Genomic DNA, 20,227 nt, shown 5'->3' on the forward strand with positions numbered 1-20,227 from the left:
AACAACATTTGCGCTACCTAGTATTTTAAAGGCATTACATTTGCATTAAGCCTTTAAAACAAATTCACATAGATTTACATCATAAAAGCAATTTTGAGATACAAATATTAGGTCTACTTAGATACAGATAGGCTAAAAAAAAGTTCAACCTGTTACTCGGATTAAAAGGTCTGCTTCCTCAGGAACGTATCAGCTCTTTATGGCAGAAAATAAGTCTAGCATGACATAAAACCTTTTATTTCAATGCCCTTGGCTCAGTGCCCTTGGCTTAAAGAACAAAAAGAACTTTTATTGCCAAATAAGCAAATACATAAAATCAATAAACATATTGATTGTTCCACAACAGGGGTAGTATACCTCATTACATGTATTTGTAAAAGATTCTATGTGGGAAAAACGAAAATTGCACTTCGGAAGAGAATGTATGAACATTAGTACAGGCAAAATGGTCAACCCGATTAGTTTCCATGTAGAAACACATCACAACTTTGATAATTCTGCAATCTCTTTTTCCGTTTTAGAACATATCGTCCCTAACCCTAGAGGGGGATGGGTAAACCAACTTTTACTTTTCTCTAAACTGTTATTATTTCTATCACCTCTATCTCTGATGTGAGGTATCTCATACCTTTGTTTACACATGAGTTGACATCATTACGATTTTAGGTATTGTCTACGCCCATTGTAACAGTATAATTCATACTGACACAAATAAGAACAAATTGAAACAATATCTAAAATATTACTATTATAAATAATGCTAATTTGTATTTGTTATCGATCATGTACTGTATATCCACACAACACAAATATGCATTGCATATAACACCGCCTTGAGATAAAAGAGGTATTCATTTATGATATCTATGGACTTAAGAATTCACTAGCTACGATTTATATAATAATTTATACTGGTAACTTTACTAATATAGTACCCAATTTTGAGATGTCATATATGTAGTTGTATACTTCAGCATTTATCACCCTTAACCCTTCTAATGTAACAGGTATTATGTATATGTACAGTGGTATTTTATTTAATCTATTTTTTCAAACGCAGTTTGTATGATGAGTATATATAAAATGGGTTCCATTCTATTTCAGCTTGACTTACTTCGTATATACCCATCCAACTAACGCATATATTTTTTTTTTGTCATTATTTTTATTTATTTATTTATTTTTTATTAACATTGTTAACACCTCTAATAACATATTTTTTTCATTGTAATATAGACATACATATATACACATTTAATCCATTTAAATATCTTTTTCTAATTCATTTTATAATTTGAGGATAAACATTTTTGCTTCTTTATATTTTTTATTTTATAGTTTTTCACATATAAGCTGCCTCTCCTACTAATGCCTTACGGGGGCACCCCATAGTGGATGCTATAGAGGACCCGGTCTCTCTAAAATTCAGGGAGACCCGGTTCATCCTTCCCTACCCCGTTTGATTAACCGCGCTGGGCTGATCAGGACCCGCTGATTTGGAGCTCTGCCTCTGATGCTATAGCGGGTGAAGGCATCAGAGGTTTGACGTCACCATTGGGGCCCACCCAGCAATAGGCAGGTCCTACACTAACACCACTATTTAATTATTTGTATAATCGCGCCCGTGTATGCGCTCACGCACGAGCCAAGATCGTGCTCACGTATCTTTATTTGTAATTATTTTATTTTTTATTTTATTTTTTTTTTCTTAGTCACAAACTTTATTCACCCACCCACAAGCGGCTGCTTCAAATAGTAGCATAAATCAACAAGATAGGCATGGTAATTCACACATGTGCAGTATACTTCGTAATTAGATTTTCTAACCCATTTAAGCATGAGCAGCTCGAGTCCTTGTTTGGACAGCTGCCACCAGCTTTTTTTCCCCCATACCTCCTCACACAACAGTAAGTAATGATTTTACTAAGGCACCTAACCATAAAGCTTCCATTTAATTTTCTAAAGACATTTATTCCTTTTTCACTGTCCTAGCTTAGGATGATTCCTCCCTATACTCAGAAGCACCTCTCAATTAATCCATAAGATCTTCTTTGGAATACCCTTCCCTATTTTTGATAGTGTTTCTTACACTGCTTACCAGATTCAACACATATCTTCTGAGGTATGTTTTTTATCTAACTTTATTATTATACTTGATTAACATTATCATATTTGATCATTACTTTAAACTATAAAACAAAACCATTACCATTATTATTTTCTCATTGATCTATCATAAGTTGAAGATATATAAAAAAAATAAAACCGCAGCCAGTGTACATATTTAAATCGTAGGTACGCCATTTTGTGGAATAAATGTATATTACATAATTAGGATATATTCTGTGATGCTACAAAATATATATATATAAAAGAACTTCATTTTTTAAAATCTATTTTTAGATACCTCAATCTACTAGAACTGGATTAATTAATAATTATTACATCATTAAGATACTCATCCAAGTAAGAATTATATTTCCTAAATATTTTCTTTATCTTTATCCCAATATATTAACATGTTTATTTACACTTGCGATTATTTTTCATATGAAATTGTAGAATCTCCAATCGAGTCATTTCCTCTTTGTGACATTTTCTGGGTTGAATGTACTCTTCCAACTTCTTCTTGTCAAGGTTAATATACCAAGTAAGTCAAGACTATTTAGATGAATCAGCTTTTTTTCAAAATTGTCAAAATTGTAAGAATACTGTGGAAATTCTATACTATACTGTCTATAATGTAATGTATAGGGTCTCTGCAATCCCCTGAAGAAGCCCTTTTAGGGTGAAACACGTCAGGAGAGACCATAAGTACAGTACTGACCCACATCTTGGACTCTTTAGTGAGAGTATTTTATAAAGTCATGGTTAAACATTGCCATGGGCTCTTTTATCAATTATGTTTCAAAGAAGTATATGTTTTAGTAACTGAAATAAAAGGTTTTATGTCATGCTTATTTTCTGCCATAAAAAGCCGCTATCTTTCCACTTGTACTATTGGCTCGTCAACCATTCTAGTGGTATTTTCTATCCTTATCACTGCGGGAATGGCTTCCTCTCCTTCTGAACCCAATGCAACAGCAACCTTGTTTACATATATAATAAATATTGCTGACCTATTTCTGTTTCCGCACTGATTCCTTAATTGGAAAAGTTAGACCAGAGACCAACATCTTCATGGACTAGTAAAACAAATGGGACTTAGGTAGAAAACATCTTTCAATAAGAACAACAATCACCAAATAGATGATTAACATATTTATATAAATGGATAAGGCACTCTTAAATCCATTAACCAAAAAAACACCATATATAGTTAAAGTGATTAGTGCCAATAGATATTGCAAATTATAGCATATATTAGTATATAGCCCTATCTCAGAATTATCCCTGTGTGTATAATACAAATAATTGACTTGTTTCACATGTGCTCCACAACTGTGATGATACACTCCTATCAGCATCATTGTACGGCTATCCTGTAGCCAGACCAACATCATATTGAAATATTACCCTACATATCAAACTATAGGTTTTTAAAACCTCACTTATTCTGTACATCCAGTGTTTCCAATAATCTCACAACATAGGCTTCAATAGCATTTTATAAACATCAGGTCATCTAATCCATTATCAATTAAACACTTACTGTTCATCACAGGTATTGATCCATAAACCGAGTAGGCAAGAGCAACTACCAATGCAGAAGACACGGGAACACTGCTCACTCATATCCAATTTCCTTTTAAACTGTTTACTTTCTGCCCAAGGTGTCCCTCATGGCTACATGGAGCCACTCCCCCTTCCAGGGATAGTGCTGCTTACAACCAGGCTCCAGGAAAGGTAGCCGTATGAATTTGTGACATGGGTAGCAATTTTCTGCTTCACAAATTTACTAGAGGAGGTGCCAATAGTCCCTGGCGAGTGTTACAGCTGGCAGGTGCAGCTGAACAGGGAACACCCACACATTGTTACCTGCCCTATATTGTCCCAGCATTGCCTTAGGCTAAGTATAAGCACCTCCACATACACCAGTCTCCAGTCCACCATCCAGGGAAATCCGGAAAATACCTTCCTAACTGTTATGCAAAATTAACTTCAAGATTTAAATAAAGAAGAAAACACCCTAATCTACCACATACATACATACAAAAATTGGTTTTTGCTTTGTGCAGACAATTTACAGTGTCATAATACATTTGTCAAAATACTTAACATTAGTCAGCATGTTTGTTGTTACATATCCATTATATGTATTCTTGCAGGTTAGTTACTAACTTTTCATTATATAAGTAGTACTCCATATTATCAAATAGCATAAAACACATGAATATGGAGAAGGACATTAGGTTTGAAACTAATCATCTCATTTAATCCTGGGGGATCTGTGGCTCTCAATTCATATATCCACCTTGCCTCTTTTTTTTAGTAATTCTCTATCCATATCCCCCCTCTTAAACTTGGGGACACATTCAAGGGCTACCTTGAATGAATGAAACCTCATCTTATTTTCGCCAAAATTGTGGTACACACCCATATGATGACCTAAAGGTGTCAAAATTCCACCACTCTTCATATTATATTTATGCTCATAAATGCGTTTATTCAACTCTCTTAATTCACAAAAAGCCAAATATATAACACCGGTAGTTTTACATGTTATTTGATCCATTAACTTTGGTTTCACTTTAATTGGAACTGTCATTCAATCCCCTTTGGAGTAGATCCACGTGCATTGCCCACAACTGCCACATGCAGTTGTACCTGTGGTCAATTCCCATTTGGGAGATTGTATATTTTTAACAAAATGACTATGAACTAGTCCATTTTTAGGTAAAGTCGATTTAATATATACAAAATCAGGGCTCATACCTATAAACCTATTTAATTTAGGGTCAGTTTGTAAAAAACGGCTAAATTGTTGGCATTTTTTTTAATTTCCTGATGTTGGGAGGAGAATTTCATAACAATTCCTATTTTGTTCTGCTCACTAGAGGGTAGTTGTTTCTCCTCAAAAATCAAATCCGCACGTTCCTGTCTTTTTTCGCTTTATTAAAAGCCTTCTTCAATGTAGTTTCTAAAGCTGTATCCCCTAAATAAACTTTGTCTCAGTTCTTCTGTCTGTCGCTTCAATCTGAAAATCATCAGGCTTTTTAGCCTATCTGTACCTAAGTAGACCAATATTTGTATCTCAAAATTGCTTTAATGATGTTTTAATATCAATTTTGTATAAATAAAAAATCTATGTGAATTTTTTTAATGGCTTTATGCAAATTGAATGCCTTTAAAGTCCCAGGTCTTTGACTTTCTATTTGAAAACGTTTCTTCTTTGTTGTGTTTTTTGGGATGTGGCATTAGTTGATTGTGGGGAATGATACTTAACTATAAATGCTACCTAGGGGTATACATATCACCTTCTTACGAGACTTTATACGCTGCTAACATACCAGACTTACAGAGGCACCTAGTGATGCTGCTTGACTCATGGAAAAGATATCACATTGCGTGGTTGGGAAAAATCGCCTCGTTTAAAATGTCATGGCTGCCCAAATTTCTTTACCCGATGCGGGCCCTACCCATAAAGATCCCTCATATTGTATTACTTACCTTACAGCAGAAAATGTTTTTATTTACTGGGGTTCCAAAAGGGCGAGAATATCTAAACAAGTTCTATAACGTCAAAACTCTAGAGGAGGACTGGCGCTACCGCAGCTGCACTCTTACTATGCAGCGGCTCAGACTGCCCCAATAACAGAGTAAAATGTACAGGCTAGACCACCGTTATGGGTTTATGGAGAGGCAAGTGCTCACGCAGCTGTCAATTGAAAATGTACTGTGGATTCCATCCTCCAGGCGGGATCAACATTCTAACCTAAAACTAGCCCACTCTTTACAGGTTTGGAAGTCAAGAAGCGCTGTGGGTTGATGTCACCTCATGCACCCGCTGCATCAATATTTGGTAATACCTTGTTTCCGCCTGGATTTAAAATCCCCAAAACATTTTAATCATGGAGAGACAAAGGACTTTTTAGAATACACCACTTTTTGGATGCCTCGACCTTAATCTCTTTCAGGACGCTCCAAGATAAGTACAGCATTCCATCTCAGGAACTGATTAGGTATCTGCAGATCAAGCATTTTATACAAACGCTATTGAAGAGAATTAAGCATGAGGGACCCCTAAGTGTTTTTGAACAAATTTGTGTACGTAGCCCACAAACCAGGGGGGAGATTTCTGCCTTATATGATGCTCTGGTTACTGCCCATATGATAAGCAAGCCGCTTTATGCGACACGTTAGGAGGAAGATTTAGGACACAGTATAGAACAAGAAGACTGGGAGCAGATATGGGACACAGTGGCACACTGTAGTATCATGGCTTCAGCAGTGGAAGTTAACTACAAGCTCATGATGCGCTGGTATATGGTGTCAGTACGTAAGGCTAAGATTTTGCCTACACATAGAAACACTTGTTTTATAGGCTGTACAACAGTGGGCATTTTGTACCATGTGTGGTGGGATTCTCCCAAAATTAAAAAGTATTAGATAGGTATATACCAGATAGCGTATACTTTGGTGGGCAAATAATTTCCAAAACGTCCAGAAGAGGCCTTGCTAAGCTTTTAGCCGACCTGTTGCAGTAAAATTGGCATTGGCAAAGATGGTACTAGCAAAAGCCTGGGGGTCTTCCACTCCGAATGTGGAGCATGTCAAATAAAAAATGGCGTGGTTTCTGGCTACTCCTTACTGATACTATGTCTAAATTTAAGAATGTTTGGGGACCCTGGATTGACTATTTCATGCCCATTGGATGGGATAGCACTTTCCTGACAATGTGAAGTTCTGTCAATGCCCTGAGTTGAAACGACATTGGCCTCCCAGACAGGCTTGGGACTTGACCTTTGTTTCCCTGTACCTTTTCCCTTCTCTTCTCCTCTCTTTTTCTCTTTTCCCTTTTCTTTCTCTGTTTAATCCTTGGTTAGTATTTATTTCCAAAATTATTGCAATAGCGGGTTCTGCTCTGGGGATACCTTATAATCACCAGCAGTTTAAGACAGTGTAATTAATGTTGTCGACTCCATCGGCTCATGACTATGTATTATTATTGTGGATTTTTTTCGGTTAGCTTTGGTTGAACACAATGCTTTATTAATCCTATGGACATTTTGGTACTGGACTGTAAATGTAAAGGTTGCTGCGATGCTACGCCCAGATGTTCAAACTGTGAGCTTTGACATGACCGATTTCTTTGGATTTGTGTATCTTTGCAACCCCCATTTGTTATGCTATTCTAATGTCCTGATGTTCGCTGTTAGTGCCATATGTTTGAAAGTTGTTTGACATCTAAACTCAAAACCAATAAAAATATTGAAACCAAAAGGGCTCACAATCTAATGTCCCTAACGTAATAATATGTCATAGTGTCCTGGCCAAGAATTGAACCTGCGACCTGAGATGTGTGTACTTTAATTCTGTCAAAAGTCTATAGAAATTTATGGATTACTTTTTCACTGGGGGTAAGACCCTAGTTAAGCTGGTATTCAAAGCTACTGTTAGGGTATTCATTAGTTTTAAATATTCTAGGCATTGTCTTCCATTTCCTGGATAGTTGATGCCTGCAGTAACTGCCACCAACATACCTAATCATTGAAACAATGCTATCACCATTGCCAAGCTCAAGTTGAACACTTTTAGGTGAAGGTAAAACTTAGCGTAAGCTGCAAAAATTTTAAAATAGTCTTGTCCTAATTAAAAGGAAAAAAACACTGGTGGCCAAGAAATATCTGAATTATAATACCAAATGTCTTTTATGGGAAGGCCAAGAGGTCCCCCTGGTGTAATGAAGCTAACCACCAAACTGATTCCATTCAGAACTTCTGCCATTCATAACTTTGAGTTTTAGGATGAGCCAAAGGCAGTAAATCAAGGCCGAGACTAAAACAGACGGTGTCCAATGTTGGTGTGTCTTTGGAAAAAGGATCAACACTTCCAATGCGAGCAACAGCAACAGTACACATAAAAGTAGTATCAAATGTAATGTGTAACATTGTTTTTCAGGCTGAGCTTCTCCCAACTTTTAGTGAATATAACATTTCCTTGATGTGCCGCATTTTTTGTCCCTCCTAAATGACTCCCCAAACTCCTGGTCAGGGAGCATATACTGCGATTTTCAGGGAGCGATTTTTGCTCAAACAATTAAAATAAAGCACCCCCCGCAAATAAGACATCCTCCGATACCTGATACTGTGTGCCTCTGTGTGACTCCTCGATGCTGGCTGCAGTGCAGAGTGAAACTGAAAGTAACTTCAAAGGACAAGCAAGCTGTTGATCCCTGCCCTAACAGAGTCTGTTACCCGGCGAGTAAGTGATCAGAAGGGGACAATCAATGGCACATACGGTAGTGATCAGAAAGGGGACAATCAATGTCACATGAGTGATCAGAAAGGGAAGAATCAATGGGACATGAGTGATCAGAAAGGGGACAATCAATGGCACATGAGTGATCAGAAAGGGGACAATCAATGGCACATGAGTGATCAGAAGGGGACAATCGATGGCACAGAGTGATCAGAAGGGGACAATCGATGGCACATGAGTGATCAGAAGGGGACAATCAACGGCACATGAGTGATTTTCAACAATAAATGTGTACTGTAGTCTTCTTCATGGAAAAATAAGACATCCCCCTGAAAATAAGACCTAGGACATATTTTGGCATTTCAAAAAATATAAGACAGTGCCTTATTATAGGGGAAACAGGGTACTAAAGGCTTTAATGAATAAAAAACAAAACAAAAACACACATATACATATGAACAATTATAAAATAATATTTCTGTAACTTTAAAAAGAAAAAAAATTGCATGTATAAAATATAAAGTGACTAAAAATGCAAATATATTGTCACAAGCACATACCTTGCAAAGCCTTTGGATAAGCTGTAGGTGAAAGCAGGCATACCAACGGCTGTCCAAACAAATTGGTGAAATTCTGCAACAAAAAGGTCAGTAGAATTAATTACAGAATAGAGTATATTTCTAATATTTCAGCAGAGGAAGCAACATCTGCAAGCATAAATAAAGTTACCATATTATTACAAAATGTTTCTAATGTCAATTATTTGCAAAACCTAAAACAGCACAAAATGTAGTATAATATGTAATCAGGATACATTCTAGCTGTTGGTAAGTGGACCAGGCAGGCCCATTATTGCAAAAGGAACATGAGATGTCCCTTCTACAATAAAATAAACTTACATGCCCGATTGCAGTTTTTACAAATATACTCACTGGTCCCTAATCACGGGCACTAACCCCTTCTTCTCTTTCAGGTTTCAATCTTCAGCAATCTTGATTGGCTGGGGTCGAATGGCGCAACTGATGCAGGTACATGGGAGTTTATTCATGCTCAAGGCAATTTCATTACAACACCTGCAGGAAAAACCAGGATGCACTAAGTATCCCAGCTGTCTACACTGAGCTGCGTTGGTGCAGCTAAGAGATTTTTGCAGAAGACAGCAATCAGGCAGGTAAGTATATTTTATTGCAGAGGGGACATCGCCTGTCACTTTCTGCAAAAAAAGACCTACATGTATTGATATGTTTGTTAATGTAGTGAAAACAAGACTATATTCTTTTGGAAAATATACAATATTCATATACAGCTATGTCCATAAATATTTGGACAGAGACAACTTTTTTTTATAATTGTAGTCCTGTACATTACCACAATTAATTTTAAATGAAACAACTCAGATGCATTTGAACTGCAGACCTTCAGCTTTAATTCAGTGGGAGTGTGAGGAACTAAAGCTTTTTTTTACACAATCACTTAATTTTTAAAGGCTATTTCATGGGCTGGTGTGGGCAATTCCTTTGTTATGTCATTATCAATTAAGCAGATAAAAGGCCTGAAGTTGATTTGAGGGGGTGCATTGTATGTGGAGGATTTTGCTGTGAACAGAAAACATGCGGTCAAAGGAGCTCTCCATGCAGGTGAAACAAGCCGTCCTTAAGCTGCAAAAACTGAAAAAACCCATCAGAGAAATTGCTACAATATTAGGAGGGGCAAAATATACAGTTTGGTACATTATAAGAAAGAAACAAACACTGGTGAACTCAGCATTGCCAAAAGACTTGGACCTCCACTGAAGACAACAGTGGTGGATGATCCCAGAATCATTTCCATGGTGAAGAGAAACCCCTTTACAACAGCCAACCAAGTGAACAACACTCTCCAGGAGGTAGGCGTATCAATATCCAAGTCTACTAAGAGGAGACTGCATGAAAGTAAATACAGAGGGAGAACTGCAAGGTACAAGCCACCCATGCGCAAAGCCAGCTCATGATCCAAAGCATAGCACATCATCTGTAAAACATGGCGGAGGCAGTGTGACGGCTTGGGCGTGCATGGCTGCCAGTGGCACTAGGACACAAGTGTTTATCGATGATGTGACACAGGACAGAAGCAGCCGAATTCTGAGGTGTTCTGAGACATACTGTCTGCTCAAATCCAGCTAAATTCAGTCAAATTGATTGGGAGACGTTTCATAATACAGATGGGCAATGACCCAAAACATACAGCCAAAGCAACCCAAGTCACCTGATCTGAACCCAATTGAGCATGCATTTTACTTGTTGAAGACTAAACTTCGGACAGAAAGGCCCACAAACAAACAAACAAACTGAAAGCTGCTGCAGTAAAGGCCTGGCAGAGCATTAAAATGGAGGAAACCCAGCATCTGGTGATATCCATAAGTTCAAGTCTACAGGCTGTCATTGCCAGCAAAGGGTTTTCAACCAAGTATTAGAAACAAACATTTTATTTTCAGCTTTTTAATTTGCCCAATTACTTTTGAGCCCCTGAAATCAAGTAATTATGTTAAAAAAAGGCTTTAGTTCCTCACATGCAATCTTTTGTTCAACCCACTGAATTAAAGCTTAAAGTCTGCAGTTCAACTGCATCGAGTTGTTTTGTTTAAAATAATTGTGGTAATATACAGAAACAAAATTAAAAAAACGTTCTCTGTTCAAATATTTATAGACCTAACTGTATATGTGTGTGCTTGTTGTTTTTTTATGAATTTCTAAAATGGGGACTGTGACTTTATATCTTTAGGGTTTCATTTTCAATACAATCTGCCCCTGTGTATATAAAAAGCCCTGCAAGTGATTAGGCTGTAGGCAAAAATGCACAATTTCCAATGAATTTACAGTATCTACTACACATATCTACTAATAAGTTAGAAAGCAATTAACCCCCCTAGCGTTCTAATTCTGTCAGTTTTTTGATGCAAAAAGTGATCCTATTATTTTTGCATAGAAATTTTTGTTTATATTGTTGGCATGTAATTCTTAGGATTAACTCCCGTGTATAATAATTATATGTATTTATTATATTATAATCATAAATTATAATATAACACATAATTATCAATCATAATTATAAAATATAATGAAATAATAGACCACAACATTATAATTTATCAAAAAAAAATATTTTATCAAAAATTTACCACTGAAATTTTCCAAACAATAGCAATATTATGGATAAATAATAATATAAGTTAAATGCAGATTTTCGAAAAAAAAAAAAAAATTTACATTTTTAGTAGACATTCTGGGTGTGGTAGATTTTGAAGCAGGCTGCTGTACAAAGTCCAATATCACAGTCAGGACAGTAGAAACTGGTTTCCTTGGGTTTCTTCCTCTATCATCGGTCTTTAAGCAGCAAACCACACACACCCTTGTAGGTGCCGCCTTTTTCTGGGTTGGTGGGATGTATTCAGTGAAGTGACGACCGGTCAGGCATTTTGGGTTGACAACAGTGGAAGCACGACATCCAGGTCTATTCATAGCCACTGATGGTGTTTGGTGGTTCTTGACTATGGATTCGGAAACTTGCAAAAGGTGTTGTTGTAGTCAATCACCACCTGTGGCTTCATCACTTCTTTCCCACGTTTTGTGTGTACCAGAACAGTGGAGGCATCATGGACAGTACTCATCAGGCACACATCTTTTGTGTCACGCCATCTCAGGGCCATCATCTTTCCTTTTTGCCAGGCAACAATTTTTCCTGTCTTCAGCTTCCCTTTTGCAAACAGTGATGGAAGGTTGCACCGGTTAGCCCTAACGGTTCCATAGGCATCTTCCATAGGCAGAAGGAACTCATAAAGCTCAGCACTGAAGATGTTGCCAATCCATAATGGCTGTATCTGGGGTTAAACTGTGTCCCTTTTCCAGTGTACAGTACCGTATTCCAGATGTAGTCAGATGATGATTCGCAGAGCTTATACATTTTCATGCCAAATTGTGCCCTCTTTGACCTCAAAGTATTGTGCCAAATTGTGCCCTCAAACTACTGCACCCAGCTGAGCCTTCCCTTGTAAGCCATTAGACCTATTGGGCGACAAATTGTCCGCTATCTATTGTGTGTACAGTCGTCCAGTGATCGTGGATTTTTCTGCGGTACACTTTCTCCTGTACATGTCACTTCCTGCATCATTCAAACGATCGTATCTAGTGTGTGTACATTATTAGTGGATTTTATTTGAACAATCGTATCATTACAGCATGTACAGAATTGTGCACAATATGATCATTCAAAATAATCGTGCGTAATCATTGATCGGTCCTTAATAGTTTGTTTTCTAACGATAATTATTGTACGTGTGTTTGTAGCCTAAGAGCTGCCTGTCTGTTATGTCTGATATGTAACCCTTGTGGATGAACATCACGGACTGCCCATCTGATAAGTTAACTGCAGCCCAACCGTGACTCTCTGGCCAACTCTTCATCAGCAGCTCTTCACTTCTGAAGGAATGATGGTAGGCTGCTCATGATCAGCTGTCATCTGTCCAGAATATTAGAGCTGTTACTGAGGCGGGCACAGCTCAGATATGAAGAGTAGACAATGGCTGTTCTGTCCTTATCTGCTATAACAGGTTTACATGCATCACCACAATTTTAATTCATAATAAAGAGTGACTTTCCCTTTTATTATGGCAGATTTTTTTGTATTATTTCTTTCAGGAGAACCCCGCCCCTTCCATCTTTACTGTCACGTAAAGACTGAAGTGGAAACCTGCAGCCTCGTGGGATATTTGCACCTATTAATATTAATAATATTACAGAGTATTTTTTATAGAGCCCTCCAATTACCAAGCACTTTACAAAGTCCATAGCCATGTCACTGGCTGTCCCTCAAAGGGGCTCACAATCAAATGTCTCGACTTCAGTCATATGTCTTTAAAACAATATAAGGCACATTTTAGGGAGATGACAATTAAACTAACTGCATGTTTTTGGAATGTGGGAGGAAACCCACGCACCAACACAAGGAAAACCTGCTAACTCCATGCAGATAGTGTCCTGGCTGAGATTTGAACCTGGGACCTAGCTCTGCAAAGGCCAGAGTGCTAACCTCTGAGCCACAATGTTGCCCGGAGTCTCCCTGGAGGCTGTGGGCTGCTGTTTGTGCGTATGCCTGAGATTGGGCATGTGTCATCAGGGGCTTTTCTGCAATAAAAGAAAAAAAAAGTACTCAATCTCATGCATTACCAACTAGGTTTAGCCCTTGGGCATATTTGGTTGCAGTTATTTTTAGCTTAGCCTGGAACTACTGCTGCCTGAAAAACTGCTATGCCTGAAAATCCATGTAGGTAGTTTCTTTCATCTTGCCCTGTCCCTCAATTTTTCCAACTATCTAAGCCTCCCTACATTATCCTCTCTATCCCTACTGGATGGGCTGCTGTCCTGACTTACCAGTAGTAGAGACATCTAGGGCTTTCCAAGTCTACAACCTGCAGATCTTCACACAACTTGGCAAAAATTTTGGTGCCCAAACACAGGCCTTCCTTTTCTTTGAGACCCCACTACTCTGTTTAACTAAAGTAACTGAGCTTGCTTCCTGGACATCCTGGCTTATCTCTTCACCCTCCAAATCTTCTCCAATGAATGCCTGCTCAGAAAGCAGAATAACTCCCTTAGGATTGTCAAGTGTTTTCAGAACTGCAATGTTGTTCTCCAGATGTCTAATGTAAGTTTTTTTTTTAGGCAACCTGCTCACATTTGTCACCGTGGTATTCCCTCATTTTATTTCTAATTCACAAACCATAGTTTAACCTGAAAAGTTTTAATACACAGTGAACAGAAATAACTCCTATTTATGATAAAATAAATAAAAAATGGTATTTAAAAGAGTCAGAAAGTGTTTAAAAACCAATAACGTACCCATACAAAATCCCAAAAGTGATAAAAAAACAATGCTTTCAGAAACCAAATCTCAGAAGACAAATATCTTAAACATCATTCTTGTGTTTACCTCCAATTTTTTTCCAATCCACTTTGTTTATAAACCAAATGTTCAACTTTTATTGTTTTTTTTTTACTTTCTAGTGCTACTAAACTCATTGATTGCTTGTAATAATCCTGATCCAATCTTAATATCTGCAGTCAAAAACATTAAGGTTTGTACTCACAGATATACATTTCATAGCTGTTTTCTATTTAATCATACCAATCAAAAACATGCTACTGGAATGTCATTTGTTTTAGGCATCAGTCCTTATAAGATAGATATATATTGCATGATAGAGAATAAAACAGGTGAAAAAGAAACCTGAATATGCTTCATCAAGATATAGTACTTGGCATAACTGTACATAAAATGGATGTTTAAATAGGGATAAACAGTTTTTTAACCATTTTTCAGTAAACCATTTTACAGAACCAGGATACTTCACAACTGAGACCTTTTAAAGGAATATACATTTCATGTCACAGAACCCCATGGAATGGATGAATGTGGAATTTCATCTGAGATACCTTGGCTCTAGAATGCTCTCTAGTAGTGAATATTGATACTTGGCACTCACATCATCTTCTACCCAGTTGGGTAATCTTCCCTATATAAGGAAGTGACAGGCAACATGATGTCTGAACAAAGATTATTTCTGTCTCTGCTCTCCAGGCTCCATGTGTTTTTCTCTGGGTCCTGATCTAGGCTTCTTTTTTCCTACTAGTGTTTATTTTGAATAATATTTACCCCCAAAGAAGAATTTACATTGACTTATACTCCAGCCAATGCACACATACTTTCTCTTTAGCTTAGATCTCAAATATTTTATTATTCCTTTGCACTAAGACCCAAGTCTTTTATAGATGTTGCTGAAAAAGACCTATTGCAGAATTGCATATAATAAGGAAGCTTAGTCAGCAAGGCATTTTTTAAGATGCTCCTACAAAGTAGATATGTAATTTAAAAATCCTAGCTTAGGACTGATTTACTAGTGATAGAAATTTAATTTAAATTCAATTGATCAAATTCAAATATTCAAGTACATATGGAAAAATATACAAGAACTGAAAACTGGAGACTGTTCATGTCATAAAATACCAGGCTTGAACAGCAACAAATTCCTAGATGCTTTTTGTGCTACAGTGCTTAAATTACAAAGCGCTTAGAATAAGCTCTGTAGTACATGTGCCATGCAGTGTAATTAAAAACATATTTACCATATTTACACAAGGTGATCATATTTCCCATCATCCTTTCTCAAGGGAAAATACATATATAGTTCAGCTAACCACTCCATAGCTATGACCCTTACTGTCTATTTTAGTTTGCTTTCTCTTTCCTGCTACACAATGGCACTGATTTATTAAAGCTTCCCAAGCATGGAGAAGATAGACTCTCGGAGGTAACTTGGGTGATCCAGCAAACTTGAAATTAATTAAATAGAATAATTTCCTATTATTTGGCAAATGCTTTCGATCCCGGACCAGATTCATTTTGGGTTTGCTGGATTACACAGGTTCCCTCATGATAGTCTATCTTCTCCAGTCTTGGAGAGCTTTAATAAATCAGGCCCAATGTTTGTTTTGTGAACTAAGGTTTAAAACTAAATTGCAAATGTGGTTTTACTAATGCTTTTTGCAGGGACAAGGCTATACATCTTTTATTACAAAAGTATTTTTCTTGCTTTAGAAACTGCAGCTTGGTATTTAGCCTATGATCTACCAGAACATCCAGATGCTTCTCAGTTTTGACTGCCTAGTTAAACTTCCCCTTATATTATGCATACACATTTGTATCCATCCATACATTAGGTACATCATTTACATTTATCAACAATAAACATTATTTGCCATTTAAATATTTCATTAAAATAGTGCATTTAGGTCTGCTTGTAAATGTAATTACGTAGCTTGTTGTTGCTTACAAACAGCAAAATGATACATTTATTCCCAGACACAATATCTTTTATTCATAAATAAATAAGCAAGCCTCCCAGCATTTACCTTGGGGTATGTTACTATGAACCTTAGACCATTCAGAATAGGATTAAATAATTACACTACTCTCTACACTCTGTACCTCTTCATCTCTCAGCCAGCAATGAATGGTGGCATCCAGAATTGTTCCATTTGGATATCCTATGCTTAATTTGCTGATTTGGTGCAATTCCTTAAAATAATTGGAAATTGTTGGAAAGTCTGGGAATTGAGCCTACAAACTGCAAACACCAAACACAGCTCACAAGATGGCAGCAAGCCAGGACAGACCCACCAGAGCCTCTCTAGGTATGTGAGGGTGGCATGGGCCTTAATAGATCTCATAAATGTTATGGAGAGGCCCCCCTATCCTTTCTTAATGCTCTGCTTTAAAGCTACCTGCACAAATATTGCCATCAAGCCAAGCTACCATGTGGGCAAGAGAGACCAACATCCCTTGGATGCTATCCTGGACTCACTCAGTAATTGAAGAATCACTAGGGATGGAGTATAAACAAGATAGCAACCTTCTGGAGCCTTCCATTTCTCCAGGGTTCTCTGAATATACTGCACTTCAATTTATTAGAACAGGGGATAAATAATTATTTGCATGCTTTTGTAATGCTTCTTCAGCAGGAGCTGGGTAAAACATGTCCTAAAAAAGCAACAGATTTAAAGTGGAACATTCAATGTATAGGTTCTAAATTAGATAGCATTGAACAAAAACTGGACAACATGATTGTGAGATTTACCCAAAGCCCTACTAAGATCTCTGACCCATAATCTGGGAAACTGTTGAACAATAATCTTCACATGAGAGACCACCCAAAGTGTGATAAAGCTCTTAAGGGCAGTACCAAAAGCTTTCTGCACTCGCCATTACCTGACTTGCATGAAGCTCATTTAGAAACTGACTGCATACGCAGGGCCCTAAGAGCCCCCAATGCTGACAGTCTGCTCAGGGATGTCACTGTCAAGCCCCATTGTTGATCTACCAAAGAAGGCAGCCAGGGATAATCAGCCACTGAAGATATATAGCGTTCCAACTCAAATATTTGAGAGCATTTTCACTTTGAGCAATCTCCTTTTCTAAAGAGTTAATTTTTTTGCAATCAGTAATTTCACTCAACATTAAAAATTGATGGGCTGGGTTGGCCGGTTCCCACACATGATGTGAAGCCATGGGGAACTGAGGCTCCGGAATACCCGAGGGGAATCGGCTATTAGAACTGACTGAAAGCACTACTGAGCACCCTCTCATCACTCTTGAGATATTACAAGTCCCGATGGACAATTTCTGGGTAAATTGTAAATCCAGCATACCGAGGCAGCCATCAACAAACAGGAGTAGCGAAGGGTGAGTGAAGCCAAGATGGCAGCCGGGAAGCAGATTAGGACAGCAGGTAGTCAATCTCCACTTAATTCTAGCTACAACTCGGATGCAGAATCCTCCAGTACAGGGGTGTCAGGGCCAAATCTGGCCTGGCACGTCCTTTATTTTGGCCCTTAAAAGAATTCTTAATATGAATTGTAGCTGGCCCGCCGGTACTGCAATTCGTAAGTTGCTGTTCTATAGATGCGAATACAATGTCGCTACTATCGGCATCACTCCCGTCTCTAGACCAGTGGCCTCTCTGCCTTATAGACGCAAGTGATGCCAGGAATTGTAGTAGCAAGCTCACTCGTGTCTATTGAACAGCAGCCTATGCGTGGACCCCGCGGAGTTTATACGGACAGGTAAGCTCAACAATCAGGAATTATCAGGATTATTATTATTAGGAATTATCATAGAGCTATTGCTAAATAAATATTTTTACTGTGCCAGAGAATGCAATGTGAAACCAAATGAATGCAGCAATTCAGTTGGTTACACATTGCATTATCTGGCAAAGTAAAACAATTAATCTGAATAAGCAGAAACAAGAACACATGAGAAGAGCATGCAGTAATATGCAGTTGATTGTTTTAAATAATTTAGATCAATCCACTGCATATTACTGCATGCTCTTCTCATGTGTTCTTGTTTCTTTTAATTGAGAATAATTGTTTTTTCAATAAATTTTAAGTTTGGCCCGCAATTTAGTCTAAGTTTTTATTTTGGCCCTCTGTGTATTTGAGTTTGACACCCCTGCTCTAATAGTTCACCCAAATGCTCAAAGATAGTGGATGAAGTTGCTGCTATACTCACACCTACTTTGCTGGACACTATAGATAAAGCCATAGGCAAAGGCATAGAATCGTTGCAGCAAGAGTTAAAGGCACAGTCCACCAGAACAACCATGAAGGAATCATGCATATCAACACTGGAAGATGACTTACAAACAGCTAATGCCACTTTAAAAGCTTACCAAATAGAAAACTGTGATAACCAAATTAGATGACCTGGATAATAAAGCCAGGTACAATAATCTAGGGATTACTGGCATACCAGAGAGTGTGAAACAGTCTCCATTAATTGAGATATGTGCCAATATTATCCCTGATTTGCTTGATATTCCCCATGTCTGCAAGGTGGAATGGGCACATCACTTGGGCCCACTGAGACACAACTCTAGAAGTGGAAGATCTGTGATTGCAAAATGTTTAGAATTTGCTGATAGAACAAGGCTTCTTCAAGCTTACAGAGCTCGGCGTAATCTGGTGATGGATGCCCCCCCCCCCATTACTTTTTGCGGATTATTCTGTTGCAGTTTCCCACACAAGTTTCAACTAGTCTGATTAGCATTTGAATCACCATTCCAAAGAACCAGAACATACTGAACGATTCCATTATTACAAAAACCATACCAGGTTTCTCTATAGATCTGGGTTGGAAGCTATAAAAATGAGCAGTTTCACACAACTGTAACATCTGCTCAATAGGCATCAGTAATAGCCTAATGACATTAGTTTCAGGAGATGCATCTGAAACTTATCTACAAACACTGAGACAAGAATCTCCACCAGATACTGTACTGGATTCTCAGAAAGAGTTGCCCTCCTCACAGAAGTCGCAACAATCGATTGGCCCAGCACCGAAAACTCAGCGAGTAACGGATAAACCCAACCAGCCTAAACTATTGGGACACAGACAAGAAAAATCGAAATCCAAACAAAAGTAAATGGATAAAAATTCACTTGTTCTTTGGACGCTAACTCAAGTCTTCGGTTTTTGATACATGTGAGATGTGCAAAATTCTTTAGATATAATGTTAAGTGTATACTGTGCTGATTTCAAGTATAATTATTGCTTTCTACAAGTAACCCTATTGGTTCTCTATCTGTCCCCCTAAGGGTATGAGCCCTCACTTGGTGATATTATTAGTGTTCATAATAAAAAAGGGAAGTGTTACGACTCTTTATGATGTGTGTATCATTGTTATATATTTTGTTTTTTCAAGTTTCAGTTGGAATCAGTTTTTCAAGTTGGAATGGTGATTCAGATTAACCTATTAGTTCAAGGTTATGTACCAAGACTACTTTGAAATTTAAATGCCTTCAAAATAGTGTCTTAGAACATTAAAGGACTACGGTCCCCACAGAAACGAATGGTGATATTAAGACACCTAAAAAAAACTCAAAGCAGATATTGTGCTATTACAAGAAACCCATTTTGATGCCTCAGACTTCCACAGAATACGTAAGCTTTGGGTAGGTGAGGTATATAGTTCCCCATCAATTGAAAGGGAGGCAGGGGTTTTAATCCTTTTGAAAAAAACAAATCTATTCGAGAAAAACAATTTCCTGTACTGCAGATCAGAAAGGTAGAATCTTTAAACTGGTCCTGGAATTCAGTGACAGGAAAATGTCTATATATAGCATTTATAAGCAGAACTCTTGAAATTCTAAGTTTTTTCGAACTTAAACTAGTTGGGTGTCCCAAGATTTAAACCCACACAAATTGTTAGGGGGGACTTTAAATACAGTTATGTACTCTTTTAAAGACAAGAGGACAAAGGAACTTCCCTAGC

General features: G+C 37.6%; 1 protein-coding gene across 2 annotated transcripts in view; it reads right to left on the bottom strand.

Moving 5' to 3' along the window:
• The window catches only part of SCAI (suppressor of cancer cell invasion), a 344,415-nt gene that overhangs the window by 56,909 nt on the left and 267,279 nt on the right, over nucleotides 1-20,227 (bottom strand). For both annotated transcript variants that reach the window (XM_072429918.1, XM_072429919.1), the window contains exon 14: nucleotides 8,922-8,994. In XM_072429918.1, coding sequence (XP_072286019.1) covers nucleotides 8,922-8,994 — 73 coding nt within the window. The remainder of the gene's footprint in view (nucleotides 1-8,921; nucleotides 8,995-20,227) is intronic.

The sequence above is a fragment of the Pyxicephalus adspersus genome, chromosome Z, assembly GCF_032062135.1.
Source record: "Pyxicephalus adspersus chromosome Z, UCB_Pads_2.0, whole genome shotgun sequence".
NCBI lineage: Eukaryota > Metazoa > Chordata > Amphibia > Anura > Pyxicephalidae > Pyxicephalus > Pyxicephalus adspersus.